The sequence below is a fragment of the Euprymna scolopes genome, chromosome 7 (genome assembly GCF_053919585.1).
Source record: "Euprymna scolopes isolate OS-2025 chromosome 7, ASM5391958v1, whole genome shotgun sequence".
Classification (NCBI taxonomy): Eukaryota; Metazoa; Mollusca; class Cephalopoda; order Sepiida; family Sepiolidae; genus Euprymna; species Euprymna scolopes.
This window is the reverse complement of record NC_136488.1, coordinates 24,555,036-24,577,013: the sequence shown is the minus strand read 5'-3', so window position 1 is coordinate 24,577,013 and position 21,978 is coordinate 24,555,036. Positions and strand designations below refer to the sequence as shown.

The 21,978-nt window shown below is 32.2% G+C and overlaps 2 protein-coding genes across 4 annotated transcripts in view; both read left to right on the top strand.

Annotated features, from left to right (window-relative positions):
• The window catches only part of LOC145279654 (uncharacterized), a 34,044-nt gene extending 13,833 nt beyond the window's left edge, over positions 1-20,211 (top strand). Inside the window, exon 2 of the mRNA XM_080130889.1 lies at positions 18,509-20,211. Coding sequence (XP_079987015.1) covers positions 18,517-19,509 — 993 coding nt within the window. The 5' untranslated portion in view covers positions 18,509-18,516 and the 3' untranslated portion in view covers positions 19,510-20,211. The remainder of the gene's footprint in view (positions 1-18,508) is intronic.
• The window catches only part of LOC145279653 (adhesion G protein-coupled receptor B3-like), a 267,375-nt gene that overhangs the window by 13,756 nt on the left and 231,641 nt on the right, over positions 1-21,978 (top strand). The window lies entirely within an intron of this gene.

Sequence of the window (21,978 nt, the reverse complement as noted above, 5' to 3'; positions counted from 1 at the left end):
AAGTCTATTTTGTACTCTGTCAAGGCAGGATAGGCTATTTTTTGCAGCTCCTACTCAGATATGGCAACAGTATTCCATCCTTGGACGTACTTGGCTTTTATATAGATAGAGAATTGCATCAGTAGTGAGATATCTTCTGGAGCAGTAGAAGGATCCCGCCATCTTTCCAGCGACCTTGGCAACAGACTTGATGTACGTGTTCCATTTCAGATCAGGAGTAAAGGTCCAACCCAGAAGATTGTCAAAACACGGAGCCTCACCCAGACGAGAGCCATCCATCCCAATTGATGCCAGCTAGGGATCAGAGCGTTGATGATGTAAGGATAGGAGTTTGGTTTTGGATGCATTAAAAGTAACCAGTTCTACGCAAAAGCACATTTTACCGACATTTCTTCTTTGGTATCAGTTTATGTGTCTGTATAGGGAAATATAAGGCAATAAAATCGAAGACTACTGATAAAAATTATTTTTGCTAATTGCTATCTTTGATATTATTTGACAATTTAGTTTTCACGTTTCTCAGTTACTGCCAAGACACACAACAGGCAGTGTAAATTTGCCAAAATTAAAATGTAAGTGTGTATTTCAAAAACTATTTTAAAGACAGTTAAAATGTGTTTCATGAATTGAAAATTATTATGAGTTTGTTTAACAATACACATAGGTATGACCACTTTTTCGTAAAACAAACCAATTTAATTAATTTAATTGTAACTACTTTGTTTATGTTTTTGTTTGTTTTGTTATTAATTTTTTCTTGTTAGTTATTATTTTTTTGCCTATGGTTAGTGATCATGTTTCTTTTTTATTTGTTTTGTCTTTATTATATTTTAATGATTTTTTTTTAATGTAGAGGGTAGGGTGGTTGGTAAATTTTCTTTTGCTGCAAGAGCAAACGATAATCGCGAAAGTAGAGAAGAGGGTGTAGAGAAAGTGGAATGAAGCTGAGGGTAATATTGAGCTACCTGGTCCATTATGTAGGCGAAAGGATCTTTGAATTTCTGTATCCACATGAACTCTGTCAGGAAGCTTTCTAATAGTTTTCTATTAGTCCCACATTCGATGTTGTTTCTTTGCTTTGCTTCCCTTTACATTCTCTCGACGTGGTTCGTTGTCGCGTGTGTAGTAGGGCGAACAAAGTTTATAGATTTATTATAATAATTTTCTAGAAACTTTGACAAAAAAGAACTTTATTAAAATGTGAACTTTGATAAAAAAAATAGTTAAATAAAAAAAATTCATCAAATTCAAGTAAGCAGACGCTAAAAAATTAAATGAATATTTTTTTAGTGCTTGTTAACTTGAATTCGATTGGTTAAGCGGCTCTGCATATTCCGGTTCTTCTCGATATCTGCCCGGAAATGTTCGTGAAGATTCGGAAAAATCGCAGTAACAAAACTACATAACTACCGTTATTTCTTTCTGGCGTGGATTTAAATATAAAAGAACAAGATCGTTAGCTCACAGTTTCTTTTTTTTCTACTCTTTTGTAAGTGTCTTGTTTCTTCTTTTCTTCGTAATTCCCCCCTCCCCTATTTATTTATTATTATCATCACTTGATCCTCTTATATTTCATTTTATTTTATTCGCTTCATTTAATAATCTGATATGGCACGTTGGCTGTTACGTGTCCTTTTGGTCTCAAACCATTTTTTCTGATTTTACTCACTGATTCTTCCCCTTTTCTTCTTTTTCCGCGTTTCTTTTTGACTGCGTTTCTAATGCCCTCTTTTTTCTCTCATAACAACAATTAATTAATTTATTTATTTATCCATTTACTAAGTGACGCATTATAATATACACATATTTTTTCTTCCTAAAAAGGGTTATGTACCCGGTTTTCATACTAATAAATAAGTTTATTATTATTGTGATATTATGAACAGTTGCATTTTAAAAATCTTTGGATTTGAACTGATTGTATTTTCGTATATGTTTTTGCCTTTGATTATACGTGTAAGCAGTTAACGTACCGGACAGGAAGTAAGTAGAGCGTGTATGAAAATTTAACGATAGCTAACAATTCAGCATAGGATGGAGTAGGGGTCAGTGGGGTGACATTTGAGTGGACCCCCTGGTGATGTTTACTCTAACAACGCAACTGCTTCCCACCACGCCTCGTTTCATTCATCCGTACGAACAAGCACGCATGATTATCAAGGTTGAAATGAGATAGATAAACAGATAGATATCTTGTTAACAACATATCTTTTGTTAATGTACTCCATGTGAGTAACACTTACGCAGCATATATAAATGAGGAAGTGAGTGTACGCAACCTTTTTACCAAACCTGTTTTTTAAGCATTACGCCAATTTTTTATTGTATACAATCATGATGAAATATCGATATCTTAAAATATGATCAACATTACCTGATTCAGTAATAACAAAAAAATCATCAGGATAAATTGACGCTATATATATATATATATATATATATATATATATATATATATATATATATATATATATATATATATATATATATATATATATACTAGCAAAATTACCTGTCGTTGACTGGGTTAAAAAAAACAGCCTACAGAAAATGGGCTCTGATTTATGAAAGTATGATAGGTCATGAAAAGGAAGGGTTGTAAATTTGGGTTGAATTTGGGGGTATCAAAACCAAAGCAAAATATGATGAAAGTAAAAATAAAATAGATAAACCCCATAATTTATTATACCATACCTGTTCACACTGAAACACTTGTCACAATATTCTGTGGATCTATATTAAAAGATCTTGTTAAACTTTGTGACATATTTCCATTCTATGGAGGTCAGGTGCGAACGAACACCCCATAATTTTAATATACCATATTATTATACCATATTTCTTCAAACTGAAACATAATTATCAAAGTATACTTACGCAGATAGATATGAAAAGTCTTTATTAAAGTTTGAGCCTATTTCCATTTTATGGAGGCCAGGCGCGAATGCAGACCCCACACTTTTATTATACCATCCCTATTTAAGTTAAAACATATTCATCAAAGTATTATTATGTACATCTATATCAAAAACAGTTGTAAACGTTTTTTTTTATATTTAAATATTTTTATTTCCATACTTTGTGGACCAGGCGCGAACGCAGACCCCACAAATTTTAATGAACCACCGTTCTGCCAGATCAAATATAACTATTCCTGTGTCTCGATACATCTTCTATTATTATATGTAATCAGTTTTTTAAAATAGTCAACCATATAGGAGCCTATTCATGACCACACACACACACACACACACACACACACACACACACACACACACACACACACACACACACATTCAGCTTTATATTATAGAAGATATACAAAACATCATGAATAAACTGATACTATATAATAATTAAATATTACGTACGTAATAGTTTTATATATATATATATATATATATATATATATATATATATATGAAGTATGAAGTATATGAAGTCGTATCCCAGTATTTGCTTGCTCACATACGTCATCTATGACATCATTTGATGTAACGTCATATATGCCGTCATCGCAGATATCATATATGACGTATATTGTTTCCGCTTGGAGACGCCGGGATATACAGCAAGTATATATATATATATATATATATATATATATATATATATATATATATATATATATATATATATATACACACACATATATATATATATATATATATATATTTAAATAAGAAAGGTCACCAACAATTGCTATGTATTTTTAATATTATTTTATTATTCCGTGTTTTGATTTTTCATTTAAAAAGGTATCATATTTAGATCATTGAAATAATGTTTTAAATTCATTGAAATAGTTTTTTACGCGTTTCAGACGTTCTGTGTAGCATCGTCTTCAGAAAGTATTCAAAGTGTAAAATAATTAAAATATATTTAAAATGTATTCAGAATGTATAAAAGCATTTTCGCAATCCATTTTGGTTACATGTTTCCCGAGCTGAGGAAATGTCTGTAAATAACATAATATTTTTCATTTTTTATATTTTATTTTTATTATTACTTGGGTGGAAGTGAGGGCCGCGTTAGTACTTAGTCAGGTGGGTGCGTAGGTGTGTGTGTGTGTGTGTGTGTGTGTGTGTGTGTGTGTGTGTGTGTGAGTGTGTGTTTCCTTGTATTGGCTTGTAGAATGTATACGTCTAATAGTGTTATATATAGTGTTAATAGTGATATAAGAAAGCAAATGTGTATTTTTCTCTCGTTGGAATCTCTCAACCATTTAGTACAATAAACTAAAATGCCCGGGATGAGAATCAATGAATGTTTTATATTTCCTTGATTTACTTGTTATAAAAATCGATGGATTCACCATTTTTCAATCAAATCGATTGATTGCGTGCTTTAACTGGGGGCCCACTGCGGCGCACCGAAACGAAGCTTCTCATGCCTAAGCCATGAAATTTAACTTTTGTATTTTAAACTATAATTCAAGGCATTATATGAAAAGCAGTTTTATAAAATAGTCTCTGAGATAGGTATATTTGCTAACGACACCACACTCTATAACAGGCACGAGGGGAAAACGAATGAACACATATCCAAGGCAATGGTGGAAACTCTAGAGGGAGACCTCCAGTCTGTAGAGGAACGAGGTTAAAAATGAATGGTAATGTTCAATGCTGCCAAGACTAATCTTGTTTTCTTTCAATAATTACAAGAAACCTTGTCAACCACCAATAGTTATGGCTAAAGATACATTACCTGAAAGTACTTCGTTCAAACTCCTCACCTTAACGTTCACAGGGAACATGAGTTGGAACAGATACATCGATAGCATTACCATATCTGCTGCGAAGAAGGTGGGCTCTCTTTACCGTACTAGAAAGTTACATATGCCTAGAAGTATCCTGTACCTCTACAAGGCCACCATTTATGGAGTATTGTTGCCACATCTGGGCTGGTGCATCTGCTACTAGTCCTATTAGACATGATTCAAAAGAGAGTCGCTAACATGATAGGATCTAAGCTTCAACCCTCTGTTCCACTGAACAAATGTTGCATCCCTTTGCCTGTTTTACAATACTGAAGTATTTTAATGTTGAATGCTCCGACGAACTACAGGCCATTGTACCCCCTCGACATAAATACACCCGAAAATCCCGACAAGCAGCAAAGTAGAGATCCCTAGATGCAAGAAAGCCCGCTACTCTAATAATTTCTTCCCCAGAAATTATAGACCTTGGTTCCTGTTTTCCCAACTGTACTGACATGCAGAAGTTCAAGTGTAAACAGAAATCTTGCTGCTCAACCCCCTACAAAATATCCCTGAAACTTATGTATGTCTGCATTGTTTGGGGTGAAAATGTAATTATTTAAAATGCACTTGTAGTGTTAGGCTATATAAGGTGTTAACTTTTGTTCAAATCGGACTGTCTTTTCCTTATATATATATATATATATGTGTGTGTGTGTGTGTGTGTGTGTTGGTGTGTGTGTGATTGCATGAACCCTTTTTCGGGGTCAACGGCCAACTAGCACCATATGTGTTTGTGTGTATGTATGTGTGTGTTGGTTTGGAGAGGGCTCCCGTAAGCTGTGGTGAAGGCAACCTTTCTATGAGAAGCAAATATCTGATTTAAAAAACCATAAAGCGGGAGACCAGTACCCGCATTAAGCGGGTCTGCGGTTTAACTTGTTGCTGGCTATCTTGCTCTTGCTTCTTGCTGGATCTAAAAATTTTGAACCGAGAGAGAGACTTAGCTGTCGTACAAAGCTAAGACTTTATAACATTATCTGTGTATAGATACTTCCTCAGGCATTTGTCTATAAAAATGGTCTTGTGGCGATAGAAAAGTTGTGACGCGTGGAGGCTTGAAATACTGGAAGCATGTAACAATGACCGTCTTCAGTGTCATGCCTGCTTGAGTGTGTGAATTCACCGGTAGGACTAAAAAAAAAAAGTCAATTTTGGGCTCATGGACTTTAAGTTTCTGAGGGAGTAGCACCCGTCTGACAAGACGTTGCAATCATCACACACACACACACACACACACACACACACACATATATATATATATATATATATATATATATATATATATATATATATATATATATATATATATATATATATATGATGAAAATAATGGAAATAGTATTCCGACAAAATAGAGAAAATAAAAAAGGAACAAACCGTATTATGTGTTCACCAACGTTTCGTCTTTATTTCACCCAGAGGAAGTCTCGAAATAAAGACGAAACGTTGGTGAACACATAATACGGTTTGTTCTTTTTTTATTTTCTCTCTCTCTCTCTCTCTCTCTCTATATATATATATATATATATATCCTATACATATATATTATAGCTACATATATATCTACACACACACACACACACACACACACATATATATATATATATATATATATGATGATTGCAACGTCTTGTCAGATGAGTGCCACTCCCTCAGACACCTAAAGTTCATGAGCCCAAAAATGACTTCCATCGCCACAGGACCATTTTAATAGACAAAAGCCTGAGGGAGTATCTATACACAGATGATGTTACAGAGTCTTAGCTTTGTACGACAACAAAGTCGCTCTCTCGGTTCAAAATGTTGAGATCCAGCAACAAGCAAGAGCACGATAGCCAGCAACAAGTTAAACTGCAAACCAGCTTAATGCGGATACTGGTCTCCTGCTTTATAGTTTTTTAAATCAGAGATTTGCTTCTCCTAGAAAAGTTGCCTTCACCACGGCTTACGGGAGCCCTCTCCACCCCAACACATACATACATACATACATACATACATACATACATACATACATACATACATACATACATACACACAAACTCACATGGTGCTAGTTGGCCGTTCACCCCAAAAAAGGGTTCATTCTCCCTTTGGAAGTTTTTTTTTTTAATCCTTCACGGAGACTAGCCACCCTCCTCACCAAACAAGTCTGGTGGGGGAACCAGTTTAGTCGCCGGTGACTCGACCATGAGGCAGGTAGTACTGGGTTACATGGTACTTGTAGCATATGACATGACCTGACATGCAATACACACACACACACACACACACACAGCTTGCCCCTACATGTATTGATTTCGTTTTTACGTTTTCTTAATTTTTACATGTTTAACTTTCTACTAAAAAGAATTGAAAAACGTATTTTTGATAACTTTTTACTTTTAACGTTCTGCTAAATAATTATTTCAACCATTCGAAGACGAGATACAACAGCATACCCAAAGATATACTGACTGAAGTTAAAACAATTTTTCTAATGAAACTTTATAAGGAATATTCGCCTTACTACAAAAATGCTAGTTTATTTTGGTGTCTTAAACCTCTCACCCCCACACTATTTTTTGCTGATGAGGAGATTATATTCCAAGACAAAACCTTTGTCAATTATTATCAATAATTATTGTCCATTTTAATAAAATGAATATCGTTTCCGAAACGATCGTACACTCAAGTTGATTTTGTTTGCCTTTCCTTTTGAAACTGATTGATAAATCACAATTATTAATTTTTTTATTCAATATTAATATAGCTCTAGGATACATATACATATTAAGCTTATTATATATCTACAGTACTATGTGCACGGTTGTTTTAAAAGTATTAATGCATTTATTAATACATTAAATAAACTCTCCTCTTTAGACTCCAGGTCTAATTCCCTCTTTGTCTGTCTGTCTGTCTGTCTCTCTCTGTCTGTCTCTGTCTGTCTGTCTGTCTGTCTCTCTCTCTCTCTCTCTATCTCTCTCTCTCTCTCTATATATATATATATTTACATAGGCGTCACCACTTATCAAGGCCGATCGGCCATTCAAGGATAAGGTTAAAGAGTGTAGAGTAGTCAAAAGGACAATATAGTAATCAATAGTAATGGAAGTTCGGTAAATTTGCTAACTTAAGTGGAATGGCTCATCAGAAACTTGTTCACGTTGGACTTGAAGACAACCATATTATAGACAGCTGGAAAGCAGGAAAACGGAAGACAATTCCACAGGCGTGCAGTTCTAAGAAAGAAACTTTGATCATGGAATCTATGTTTAGGTTTAGGCACAGATAAAGAGTGGGGAAAATTATTGATAATGTTTTCAGCTAGTCTAGTGTTTCTTGTGAAAGTTTGGCGAGGGGGGGACATAGATTGAAGCTCAGTCGAACACCTTCCATGAACATAACGATAAAGCAGAGACAAACTCGCAACATCTCTTCTGTGAGATAGAGGTTGCAGCGAAGAGAAAAGGACATCTCCCACCAGGCCACGAGGTCTATTTTGAACCCTATCAAGGCAGGACAAGTCTTTTCTAGCAGCTACACACACACACACACACACACACACACACACACACACACATATATATATATATATATATATATGTGTGTGTGTGTGTGTGTGTGTGTGTTAGTAGAAAGACCCGATATTGCCTAGGATCTAGGATTTAATGAAAATCCACAAATATTCCACACATCCAATATTTTTTATCATCATTGAAATCGGTGAAATCGCCAAGTTTTCAATCAAATCCATCGATTGCCTGCTCTAGTCGGGAACCCACCACAGTACGCCGGAAGGAAGCTTTATATGCATCTCCTTAGTCTGCAATACATTGTTGTCTGCATTGCACTGTAGAGAACCCACTGTTAATTTTATAAAATTATTTTATGTATAATGGCTTGAATTAAAGAATAAAATGAAAAAGTCAGGGATCATGGTTCAAATGGTTTAAACAGAAACATTTATTTCGAATGCGCTCCTGTCTTATCGAAGAACATACTGTTGATTTTATATGCCAGTCTCTGCCTGTACGGAACTAAAACTTCTCAACTGTTAAACTGTATAACGGTGTTAACTTTAGCCAAAATCGGACTGCTCTTTTTTTAATCGGATTTATTCGATTATCAATTTTCGATACTTATCAGAGGCATTCCCATACACAAATCATCTAAGAACAATTCTAGGCACAAAGTACATTTGTGTGAGTTCATTTTTAATCGGTCCGGCTGTTTCGGAGTGCAGAGGGAACGAACACACACAGGCAAAATGCCTTTTACGAGAAGTAAATAGATGTTTTACCAGTTTTACTATATTATTTTCTTAAGTAATCTAATTTATAAAACTCACTATGTCTGTCTGTCTGTCTGTCTGTCTGTCTCCACATTTTCAAACACTATCCCTTCCGAAACTAAAAGTCGCAAAACGGCGTCAGGGGCCTCAAAGGATTGGATATTTTATGGACCGTTCATTTATGGTTCTTTAGCTGGTTATAATAGTTTATAAGGAATCAAAAAGGGGCCAAAATTGAAAAAAAATCGTTATACATTTTGTACATTCATCTTAATTTATTTTTAATCTGTTCATATATGTGTCACGTTGGTTCATTGGTAACGTCACCAGCTTTGAAAGCTACACTTTTTCGTTCGGTTTCGATTCTAGTTGATGGCATCGAAATACTTTTATTTTACTTTTGAAACGCGACTATAATAATACATGCAAAATCTTGATCGTATTTTACGATCGGACAAAGCCGGGCCCCCCCCTCCCCTAGTGAGTTATCTTCTTATTGCATGTTAATATTTCCTCTTTAAATATGCCTAAAATGTTTATCGGTTTTTATTTAGAATTTGACTAAATGAATTTTTTAAAAAATACAGAAAATATATAAATGTTTTATAATGTATGTACTCGTCACGGAACAAAGATGTCAGATTCCAGAATTCACGTAAATATATCAATTTTTTTTTTTTCAAGTAGTTTATTTTTGTTTTTTAACTAAAAAAATCAAATTTAAGATTTTTATCAATTTTACCACCAGACTGCATTGAACTTCAGGCTTATTTTTCATCCTCGACACTTCGATTTGTGTTCATATTTAGTTCTCTCCCACCGCAAGAACTTAGACGCCAGGGTCAGAAAGTGAGATTAAGAATCTAGCTCCCCAGAGAATGGGCACTCTCCTGCAAAAAGTGCCTGCGCATCCCCTTCGGCATTCTTTGGTCGTGGCGCGTCAGGTGATTAGCAATAAACTAACAAGAGAGTTGGCAAGACATAGGACAGTGGACCTCCTAGAACTCAACAGAACTTTACTCCCACCGTAAAATTAACAGGGAGCGGATCATTACAGGAATAGTCTAAGCTCTGTCGATTTTGGGACCGAGAATAAAGATCCCTAGCTAAGTTGTCTCCATATGTTTATTGCATCAGATTTAATAATAGCTGATGAAAACATCACGATTCGCTAAGTTGTAAAATTTGATTTGCTTGAATAAAATAAAACTACTTGATCAAATTAAGTAAATTTTGGAATATTACATCTACGTTCCGTAACGAGTACGGGCGCTTCTGCTTCAGACGAGGATTATCTAAGGGAGATAACTTCCATTTACTAAAAAGAGAAACTTATTCGAAGTAGTTTACGAAAATGAAACACATTAATTAACAAACATTAATAAAAACGAATATACAAATTTTTGAATAATTATAAAAATGAACACAAAGCAAAAATATTAATATACGAATACTATACCTGAACAATACAATAACTGATCAATACTATAAATGAACAATACAATAGTTGAAGAATAATATACTTGTACAATACTTTACCTGAAAATAATATAACTGAACAATAAATATAACTGAACAATACTATACCTGAACAATATCATAACTGAACAATACAATACTTGAACAATACTATACCTGGACAATACTATACCTGAACAATACAATAACTGAACAAAACAATACTTGAAAAATACTATACCTGAACAATACTATACCTGAACAATACTAAAATTGAACAATACAATACTTGAACAATACTATAACTGTAGAATACAATACTATAACTGAAAAATACAATACTTGAACAATACTATACCTGGACAATACTATACCTGAACAATACTATACCTGGACAATACAATACCTGAACAGTAATATAACTGATCAATACTATACCTGAACAATACTAAAACTGAAAAATACAATACTTGAACAATACAATGTATGAATAATACCATAACTGAACAATAAAATACTTGAACAATATTATACCTGAACAATACTATAACTGAACAATACAATAACTGAACAATACAATACTATAACAATACTATACCTGAACAATATTATAACTGAACAATATTATAATTGAACAATACTATAACCGAACAATACAATACTATAACAATACTATAACTGAAAAAAATACAACACTTGAAAAAGACTATACTTGAACAATAATATACCTGAACAATACTATACCTGAACAATACTATAACTGAAGAATACAATACTTGAAAAATATTATACTTAAACAATACTATACCTGAAAAATACTATACATGAATAATACTATATCTGAACTATACAAAACTTGCAGTATACTTTACCTGAACAATACTACAACTGAACAATACAATACTTGAACAATACTATTCTTTAACAATACTATAACTGAACAATACTATAACAGAACAATAAAATACGTGAAAAATACTATACCTGAACAATACTATACTTGAACAATACTATAGCAGAACAATACTATAACTGAACAATACAATACTTGCAAAATACTATCTGAACAAAAGAATACTTAAACAATACTATATCAGAACAATACTATAACTGAAACAATACAATACTTGAACAATACTATACCTGAAAAAAACTATAACTGAACTATACTATAATTACAAATACTATAGATGAACAGTACTATAACAGAACAATAGCATACTTGAACAATACTATACCTGAACAGTACTATAACTGAACAATACCATATTTAAATAATACTATACCTGAACAACACTATAACTGAAACAAAATAATACTTGAACAATACTATACCTGCACAATACTATAACTGAACAATACAATCCTTGATAAATACTATAACTGAACAATACTATACCTGAACAATACTATACCTGAACAATACAATACTTGAAAAATACTATAACAGAACAATACTATACCTGAACAATACTATAATTGAACAATACAATACTTGAACAATACTAAAACTGAACAATACAATATTTGAGCAATACTATTCCTAAACAAAACTATACCTGAATTATACTATAACTGAACAATACTATAACTGCGCAATACAATATATGAACAATAGTATACCTGAACAAAACTATAACTGAATAATACAATACTTGAAAAATGCTATACCTGAACAATACTATACCTGAACTATACTATACCTGGACAATACTAAAACTGATTAATACTATACCTGAATAATATTATAAAGGAACAGTAAAATAACTGAACAATACTATACTTGAACAATACTAAAACTGAACAATACAATACTTGAAAAATACAATACCTGAACAATACTATACCTGGACAATACCATAACTGATTAATACTATACCTAAAAATACTATAACTGAACAATACTATCCCTGAACAGTACTGTACTGAACCATACTATACCTGAACAGTACTGTACCTGAACAATACAATATCGGGAGAATACTATAAATGAACAATACTATAACTGAACAATACAATACTTGAACAATGCTGTAACTGAACAATACTATAACTGAAAAATACTGTACTTGAACAATAATACACCTGAACAAAACAATAACTGTGCAATACAATACTTGAACAATACTATACATAAACAATAATAAAACTGTACAATACTATAACTGAAACAATACAATACTTGGAGAATACTATACCTGAACAATACTATACCTGAACAATACTATAACTGAAAAATACAATACTTAAACAATACTATACCTGAACAATATTATAAATGGACAGTACAATACTTGAACGATCCTATCACTGAACAATACCATAATTGAACAATACAATACTTGAAAAATACTATACCTGAACAATACTATACATGAACAATACTATACCTGAACAATACTATAACTGAACAATACAATACATGAACAATACTATAACTGTAGAATACAATACTATACCTGGACAATACAATACTTGAGCAATACTATACCTGAACAATATTATAAAGTAATAATACAATACTTAAGCAATACCATACCTAAACAATACTATACTTGAACAATACAATACCTGAACAATACTATACCTGAACAATACTATACTTGAACAATGCTATACCTGAACAATACTATACTTGAACAATGCTATACCTGAACAATACTATACCTGAACAATACCATACCTAAACAATACTATACTTGAACAATACTATAACTGAACTATACAATAACTGAACAATACTATAACTGAGAAATACTATAAAGTGACAATACAATACTTAAACAATACCATACCTGAACAATACTATACCTTAACAATATTATAACTGAACAATACTATACCTGTACAATACTATAACTGAACAGTACAATACTTGAACAAAACTATACCTGAACAATACTATACCTGAACAATACCATAACTGAAAAATACTATAATTAGACAATTAATATCAGTTAATCAATCGAAAAGGAAAGAAGTTTGAAACTAGTTGATTAACAAACTACAAATAAAACAAAATACACTAATTAAACGTTTTTAATTCAATATCAAGTAATAAAGTAAATAAACGTTTTCAATTCAATATTAAAAAATAAATTAATTAAACGTTTTTAATTAATATTAAAAATAAAATAATTAAACGTTTTCAATTAAATAAATAGTTAAACGTTTTTAATTTTATGTTAAGTATTAAAATAATTAAATGATTTTCATTTAGCATAAGAAATAAAATAATTAAACGTTTTTAATTTATTATAGGTAACAAAATAATTAACGCTTTTAATTTAATGTTAAAAAATAAAATAATAAGACGTTTTTAATTTAATATCAAAAAATAAAATGATTAAGCGTTTTAAATTTATTATTAAAAATAACTAAACGTTTTTAATTTAAAATTGAGTAATAAACTAATAAAACGTTTTTAATATAATATTAAAAAATAAAACAGTAATGAGTTTTTAATTTTTTATCAAAAATAAAATAATAAAACGTTTGATTAAAAAATAAAATATTTAAATGTTTTTAATTTATCATTAAGTAATAAAAAATTAACCGTTTTTAAATAATATTAAATATACAATAATTAGACGTGTTGAATTTACTATTAAGTAATAAAATAATTGAACTTTTTAATTTAATATTAAGTAATAAAATAATTAAAGTTTTTTTAATTTAATATTAAGTAATGAAATAATTCAACGTTTTTAATATAATATTGAGTAATAAAATAATTAATTAATTTAATATAAAAATAAAACAATTACACATTTTCAATTCATTATTAAAAAATAAAATAAATAAAAGTTTTTATTCAATATTATGTAATAAAATAATTAAACGTTTTGATTCATTATTAAAAAATACAATAATTAAACGTTTTTAATTTAATATTAAGTAATAACATAACTAACCCTTTTAATTAAATATTAAGTAATATAATAAATAAACGTTTTTAATTTAGTAGTGATCTAATTAAACGTTTTTAATTCAATATAAAAAATTAAATAAAGTTTTTTATTAAAAAATAAAATGATTAAACGTTTTTAACTTAATATTAAGTAATAAAATAATTAAACGTTTTTAATTTAATATTAAGTGATAAAATAATAAAAGGTTTTTTAATTTAATATTAGGTAATGAAATAATAAAACGTTTTTAATTTTATATTAAGTAATAAAATAATTAACCGTTTTATTTAATATTAAAAATAAAACAATTAAGCGTTTTAAATTTGTTAATAAAAAATAAAATAATTAAAAGTTTTTATTTAATATTAAGTAAGAAAATAATAAAACATTTTTAATTTATTTTTAAAAAATAAAATAAATAAACGTTTTTAATTTAATATTAAGTAATAAAATAACTAAAATAATTTAATTAAATATTAAGTAATATAATAATTAAACGTTTTTAATTTATTATTCAAAAATAAAATAATTAAATTTTTTAAATTTAGTATTAAGTAATAAAATAATTAATTTTTTTTTAATTTAATGCTAAGTAATAAAATAATTAAACCTTATTAATTTATTATTAAAAATAAAATAATTAAACGTTTTTATTTAATATTAAGTATTAAAATAATTACACGTTTTGAATTTTATATTAAAAAATGGAATAATTAAACGTTTTTAATTTATTATTTAAAAATAAAATAAATAAGCCTGTTTAATTTAATATGAAGTAATAAATTAATTAAACGGTTTTTTCTTATTTTAATAATAAAATAATTAAACTTTTTAATTAAATGTTAAGTAATATAATAATTAAACGTTTTTAACTTAATATTAAAAATTTAAATTACTAAGCGTTTTTAATTTATGATTATAAAATATAATAACTAAATGTTTTTAATTAATATAAAGTAATTAAACGTTTTTAATTTAATATTAAGTAATAAAAAAAATTAAACGTTTTTAATTAATATAAAAAATATAATGATAGACGTTTTTAATTTAATATTAAGAAATAAAATAAGTAAACGTTTTTAATTTAATATTAAGTAATAACATAATTAAACGCTTTTAATTTAATATAAAAAATAACTTTTTTAATTTATTATTAAAATATAAAATAATTGAACGTTTTTAATTTAATATTAAGTAATAAATTAACTTAACGATTTTAATTTAATATTAAGTAATAAAGTAACTAAACGATTTTAATTTAATATTACGTAATAAAATATTAAACGTTTTTAATTTAATATAAAAAAATAAAATAATTAAAAATTTTAATTATTTTGGAATTAATTTGTCTTCCCTGCCACTCACTGATTAGTTGTTGACTCTTCTCTTTAAAGCCGTTAATTGGCTAGCAGGAATTCCATCCCCTACTCCCTTAGGGGTAATGTGAGCCAGTTTATAAAAAAACCCGCATGTTGCGTTCCGGCTTGTTTTTCGATCCCAGCAGGACAGTGGCTGAATTACGGTGACAAAGCCCTCGACGGCAGTTTTTTTTTTTTTTTTTTTTTTACATTTTCACCCCAAACAAAGCACATTGCCACTTTGGTGTAGGGGGCTACTATCAGGGGCAACAACTACTGGGGTACTATGTAGGGATTTGGGCAGCAAGATGTTGGTTCACGTTACACTTGAACTTCTGCATGTCAGTACAGTTGGGAAAGCAGTGACCTGGAATGGAATTCCAAAGTCTAGCGGTTCTGGGGAAGAAACTACTGTAGTAGAAAGATCTTTTACATCTAGGGATCTCTACAGTGTGGGGGTGGGATTTTGCAGCCTGTCGAGTCTGTCGAGGGTGTTCACGTCGTGGGGGCACAAATGCTTGCAGTTCATCAGAGCATTCACCATTAAAATACTTGTAGAACAGGTAGAGGGATGCAACGTTTCGTCGATGGGACAGAGGCTGAAGTTTAGATGCCAGTTTAGGGCCTATCAGATTTGCGATTCTCTTTTGAACCTTGTCATGGAGCGAGAGACTAGTAGCCGATGCACCAGCCCAAATATGACAGCAATACTCCATACATGGGCGAATAGTGGCCTTATAGACGTACAGGATACTTTCGGGTGTTAGTAGTTTTACCCTACTAGTTACAGAAAGTCATCCACTTCTTCATCACCGTTATCACATTGAACAGTGATTGCTGCTCGGGCGCATCACATGACGGCAATAAGAAGACAGTCATTATTCATCCCTCGATATCCGCTTACACTGCGACTAAGCCAAGAGCCGGAATCGAAGGATGCACACGTGCAACCTGTTACTCGAACTCTTCCCTCAGATAAGTTCCCGCGAAGCTCCTTCTCGCAAACTTAGCAATCCTCCTCGTTTCTTGTATTATATGCCATTTTTTACTCACCCAGTAAAATTACTCTAAATATTATATACATTTTTTTTTTACATGGAGGTCACCACTTATCAAGGCCAAGAAGCCACTCGGGGATAGGGGTTATTGTGTGTACAGTAATCAATGGGGTAGTCTTGTAGTATTCGTTAGTATTGGAGATTTAATAAAGTGTCATTACTTAAGGGGGCGGTTCATCAGGAATTTGTTTATGTTGAACTTGAAGACATCCATGTTGAAGTCAGGAGGGAAAGAGAAACAGGCAAGCGGTAGAGAGTTCCACAGGCGTGCAGTTCTAAGAAAGAAGTCTTGTTCATGGAATCTACGTTTTGATTTGGGCACAAATAAAGAGTGGGGAAAATTTGTCGTGTCCTTTTCACAAAAGCTGTCGCCATATTTCTGTTTCAGAATTTATCCTCAGAATTATTACCGAATTCTCACGTGTGAGAACTGAATTTTTTAAAGGGTAAAATTACCCCCAACAATTAACGTACACAAAACCAAAAATAAATAAATTGTAAGAAGAAAACAATGTCGAAACTACCAAATATAAAACAATTAATATCACATGTTGATCTCTTCTTAACATAAGAATTATAACGATGTAATACTTCTCCCTTTTTCGCCAAAGTAACTACATGTTACAGTTTATTTATTTTTGGTGTTGTGTACGTTAATTAATTGTTTCGGTGATGCTTCTTCTTTTTTCTTTTTTTAGTAAATAGGAGTTATCTCCCTTAAATAATCCCTCTCTAAAAGTACGTACATCATACAGACATTTCTGTATTTTCATTATTTTGGAATGCTGCCATAAGTGCCAATTTGAACTTGCATCCATCCTCACAAAGGAACAATTGTCGAATCCCGTTTCTCTCCATGCTAAAACTATAAAGTACTCGCTTTTATCATCATTCACCCCCAAAGGGTGTGATTTCCATACTCAATTCGTCAACTTCAAGGAAAGTTATTTTAATCCCCATGCAAGGTTATTTGGCACATTTACTCATTGTGCTTTTCTGTCATGAAAATCTAAAAGTTAAGAAGGCTCTCTTCTGTTTATCTGCATTCCAGATGACTACAATATGTCCGTTTTATAGTCTAATGTAAACACGTTCTTGATGAGCCGTTCACATTAAGTAATCCAATTTACCAAATTTTCACTTTTAACGATTACTATGATATTGTCTTTTGACCACTGTACACTCTTTAACCCTTATCCTCAAGTGGCCTCTGGATCTTAATATGTGGTGATTCTTTTGTTAAAAAAGCCGGTGATTGAATGAAAAGCGTCATTATTTTCACTATACACATGTCAGAATATGTAAAAAAAAATATTTTAAGTATTTATGAAATGTGTTTATTTATTGTTATGTATTGTTATCATTTTTATACGTTTAATAATTCGAAAAATATAAATATTTTAGCAGAGATTCATGAAATGTGTAATAGTTAAAAAAATACGAATAATAAATTGGTCGCGTAACTCTCCCACATTAAAACATATGATAAAACTCGATAATTGGATACATTTTATTTTTTTATTTTTATTTGTAATTATTTTTCTACTGGATCAATTTTTTGTATTTTTTTTTTTTTTTAATTTATACTAATTTCGACATGACACGTAATGTTTTTACCAGAAATATACAAGCACGGTTCAATTTTTACTTTTCCTATTTACAAATTTTATCTTTTCATTTTCTTTCAGGTTCCATAATGCCTTCAGTCATCGTGAATCTTCTTCGGCGTTCAGCTTACTATTTTTGCAATTTTTTCATTACAATTTTTTACAATGCTTCTTTTCTGTTTCATGTGTTTTTCAACCGGTTTTCCTCGTTTTACCTTTTTCGCGGATATTATTATTGTAATCAAACAGATTTCTTGCCAATCGAAGAATGGCATCTTCCACCCGGACCGAAACCGCGAATCATTCGATCGATTCATATCGCTGAAGAAGACGACCACGTTTTTCTCGCTGATCGTGAAAATCGATCAATAATCGAATTGCGCGAATGTGGCCAAATTCTCATTGAATTTCGTTTTGATGATATAAACAACGAAAAGGATGTCTACTTCGAACCTCTCGACATGTGTTCAATCTCACCCGACATTTTAGTGGTTTGCGGTCAGGGGAAGTGCGGCAGAGTAGGTAAAATATTTTTCTTGGAAAGAAAAAAAGTGTATCCGTTTTTAAAAATAAAAAAACTCATCACAAGCGAAAAAATATTTTTTTCTTTGTGTTCGAAAAATGAGTCGATTTTTTGTTGCGATTTCTTTTTGGAAATTCACTGTTTTACAAAAGAAGGCGAAAAAGTAAAAACCGTTAAAATTGATAAACTCACAACAGGATCACTCTGCTCAAGTTTGTCTCGAATTCGTGTCGATTCTCTGACTGGGAATTTTTGGGCATCAAGTCTGTATGATCGTGTTAAACTCGTTTATTTTAATTCTGACGGAGAAAAACTTGATTCGGTGGACAAGAGAGAAATTTTTTTGGATTTTGCTATCAATAAATTTGGACATTTGTATTTTGCAACTGAGGAAGGAACTTTTTCTTTGTTTCCAGAAAAAAGACTTTTATACACATTCCCAAAACAAGCCGAAAAATATTTTCCCAAAATCTCAGTTTCGGAAGATAAAATTCTTGTTTGTGTGAAAAATGATGGTAAAGATATGATTCTTTTATATTTCATTGAAAATAAATTTTGACATTGAATTTTGTTTTAAAAACATTGAAGCAGTCACATAAAAGATTTATTTTCTCTCGCGAGTCAATGATCACCTTCCGCCAAGTGATTAGTTCACACACTGACCAATCGGCTGGAACGGCGCATTGATTCTATCAAGGATTTTTTCAACCCGTTTGAGGACTTTGGTCAGCAAGCTAAGACAACAAGACAGATCTCCCCCCCGTTCTCTCTCTCTCTCTCTCTCTCTCTCTCTCTCTCTCTCTCTCTCTCTCTCTCTCTCTCTCTCAGGTTCCTGTACACTGAACACTTCGGCATAAATGATTTTTACTAAAGATTAATTCTTGGCTGACCTAGGACTCCTTGTGCTGTCTGATGTCCACACACAAAAAACTTTCCACTCTTCCTTTTGTTGTCCAACTTTCTGCTGTCTAAATAAACCTTTTGTTGCTTTGTTTTAAAAGAGGATTCATTGTTTATTCTGTGCTACATGTTACATGGAAACAACAAAGACACACCTCTCTCCTTTCTCTCTTGTCCCTGTCCACTGGACATTCCAGCATTGACGATTTTCTTTGGAAATAACTGCTGCCTAACCTAGAACTCCACAAAAGACTGCTGTCTGACCTACATACCCAAACAAATAACTACATATTTCCTATTTGCACTTGGACAGTCCAACTTTCTGTCGCCGAAATAAAACTGTCGTTGTTTTGTTTTAAAAGAAGTTTGTTGCTTATTCTGTTTTTTTATTTTTTATTTTTTTATTACATTTTCACCCCAAACAAGGCACATTGCCACTTTGGTGTAGGGGGCTACTATCAGGGGAAACATCTACTGGGGTACTATGTAGGGATTAGGGCAGCGAGATGTTGGTTCACGTGCACTTGAACTTATGCATGTCAGTACAGTTGGGGAAGCAGTGACCTGGAATGGAATTCCAAAGTCTAGCAGTTCTGGGGAAGAAACTACTGTAGTAGAAAGATCTTTTACATCTAGGGATCTCTACAGTGTGGGGGTGGGATTTTGCAGCTTGTCGGGTCTGTCGAGGGTGTTCACGTTGTGGGGGTACAAGTGCTTGCAGTTCTTCAGAGCATTCACCATTATAATACTTGTAGAACAGGCAGAGGGATGCAACGTTTCGACGATGGGACAGAGGCTGAAGTTTAGATGCCAGTTTAGGGCCTATCAGATTTGCGACTCTCTTTTGAACCCTGTCAAGTAGCAAGAGACTAGTAGCCGATGCACCGGCCCAAATATGACAGCAATACTCCATACATGGGCGAATAGTGGCCTTATAGAGGTACAGGATACTTTCGGGTGTTAGAAGTTTTCTAGCACGGTAGATAGAGCCCACCTTCCTTGCAGCGGCCCTGGCAATGCCCTCGATGTAATTGTTCCAACTCATGTTTCCTGTGAACGTTAGGCCAAGGAGCTTGAGAGACGTACTCTCAGATAAAGAGTCGTTCGCCATTGCTATAGGTGGTAGAGAAGGTTTCTTGTAATTATTGAATGAAACCAGTTTTGTCTTGGTGGCATTGAACGTTACCATCCATTTTTGTCCCCATTCCACTACTGATTGGAGGTCATCCTCTAGTGTTTCTGCCATTACTTTAGATATATGTTCATTTGTTTTCCTGTCGTGCCTGCTATAGAGTGTGGTGTCATCAGCATATATACCCATCTCAGAGGCAATTTTGTCGGGGAGGTCATTTATGAATATCAGGAACAGCAGAGGTCCAAGGATAGATCCCTGGGGCACTCCCGCATTTATATCATATTGTTTAGATGTACGACCGTCGAGGACAACCTGGATTTTTCTCTTATCTAAGAAGGATTTAATTCTGTTAAGTATTCTACCAGTGATACCGTATGATCTAATCTTCCTGAGGAGACCCTCATGCCATACCCTGTCATAAGCCTTAGATATATCTAGAGCTACCGCTCTGCCCTCTCCCATTTGTCCAGTGAATGGTATATGCGTTCAGAGATTACAGTGAGGATGTCTGCCGTGGAACGGGCTTGTCTAAATCCATATTGTTGGTCGGTCAGAAGTTTAGCATCTGTAAGGTGCTGGACTAGAGCATGGTTAATTAAGGTCTCAAATATTTTGGCAAAAAGTGGGAGGAAGCTAATAGGGCGATAATTTAATGGGTCAGTTCTTTCACCAGAATTCTTGAATACTGGTACTACAGAAGCAGTTTTCCAACAGCTCGGAAAGCAAGATTCATTAAGGCATTTGTTGTAGAGTTTGGAGAGAACTGGAGCTACTTCGGCTGAGCACTTTTTTAATAGCACAGCTGGGATGAGGTCGGGTCCACATGCTTTGGAAGTGTCAAGTTTTTTATGATAGCATGCACCTGGGCAGGGGTGATTTTCAGATCGTCTAGCGTGGCGTCTGTCCGCATAGGAAATTGAGGTAGGGGGTGGTTTAGAGGGTCCAGTGTGGAGTTTGAGGCAAACCGACTGTGGTACATGTTCAACCTATTAA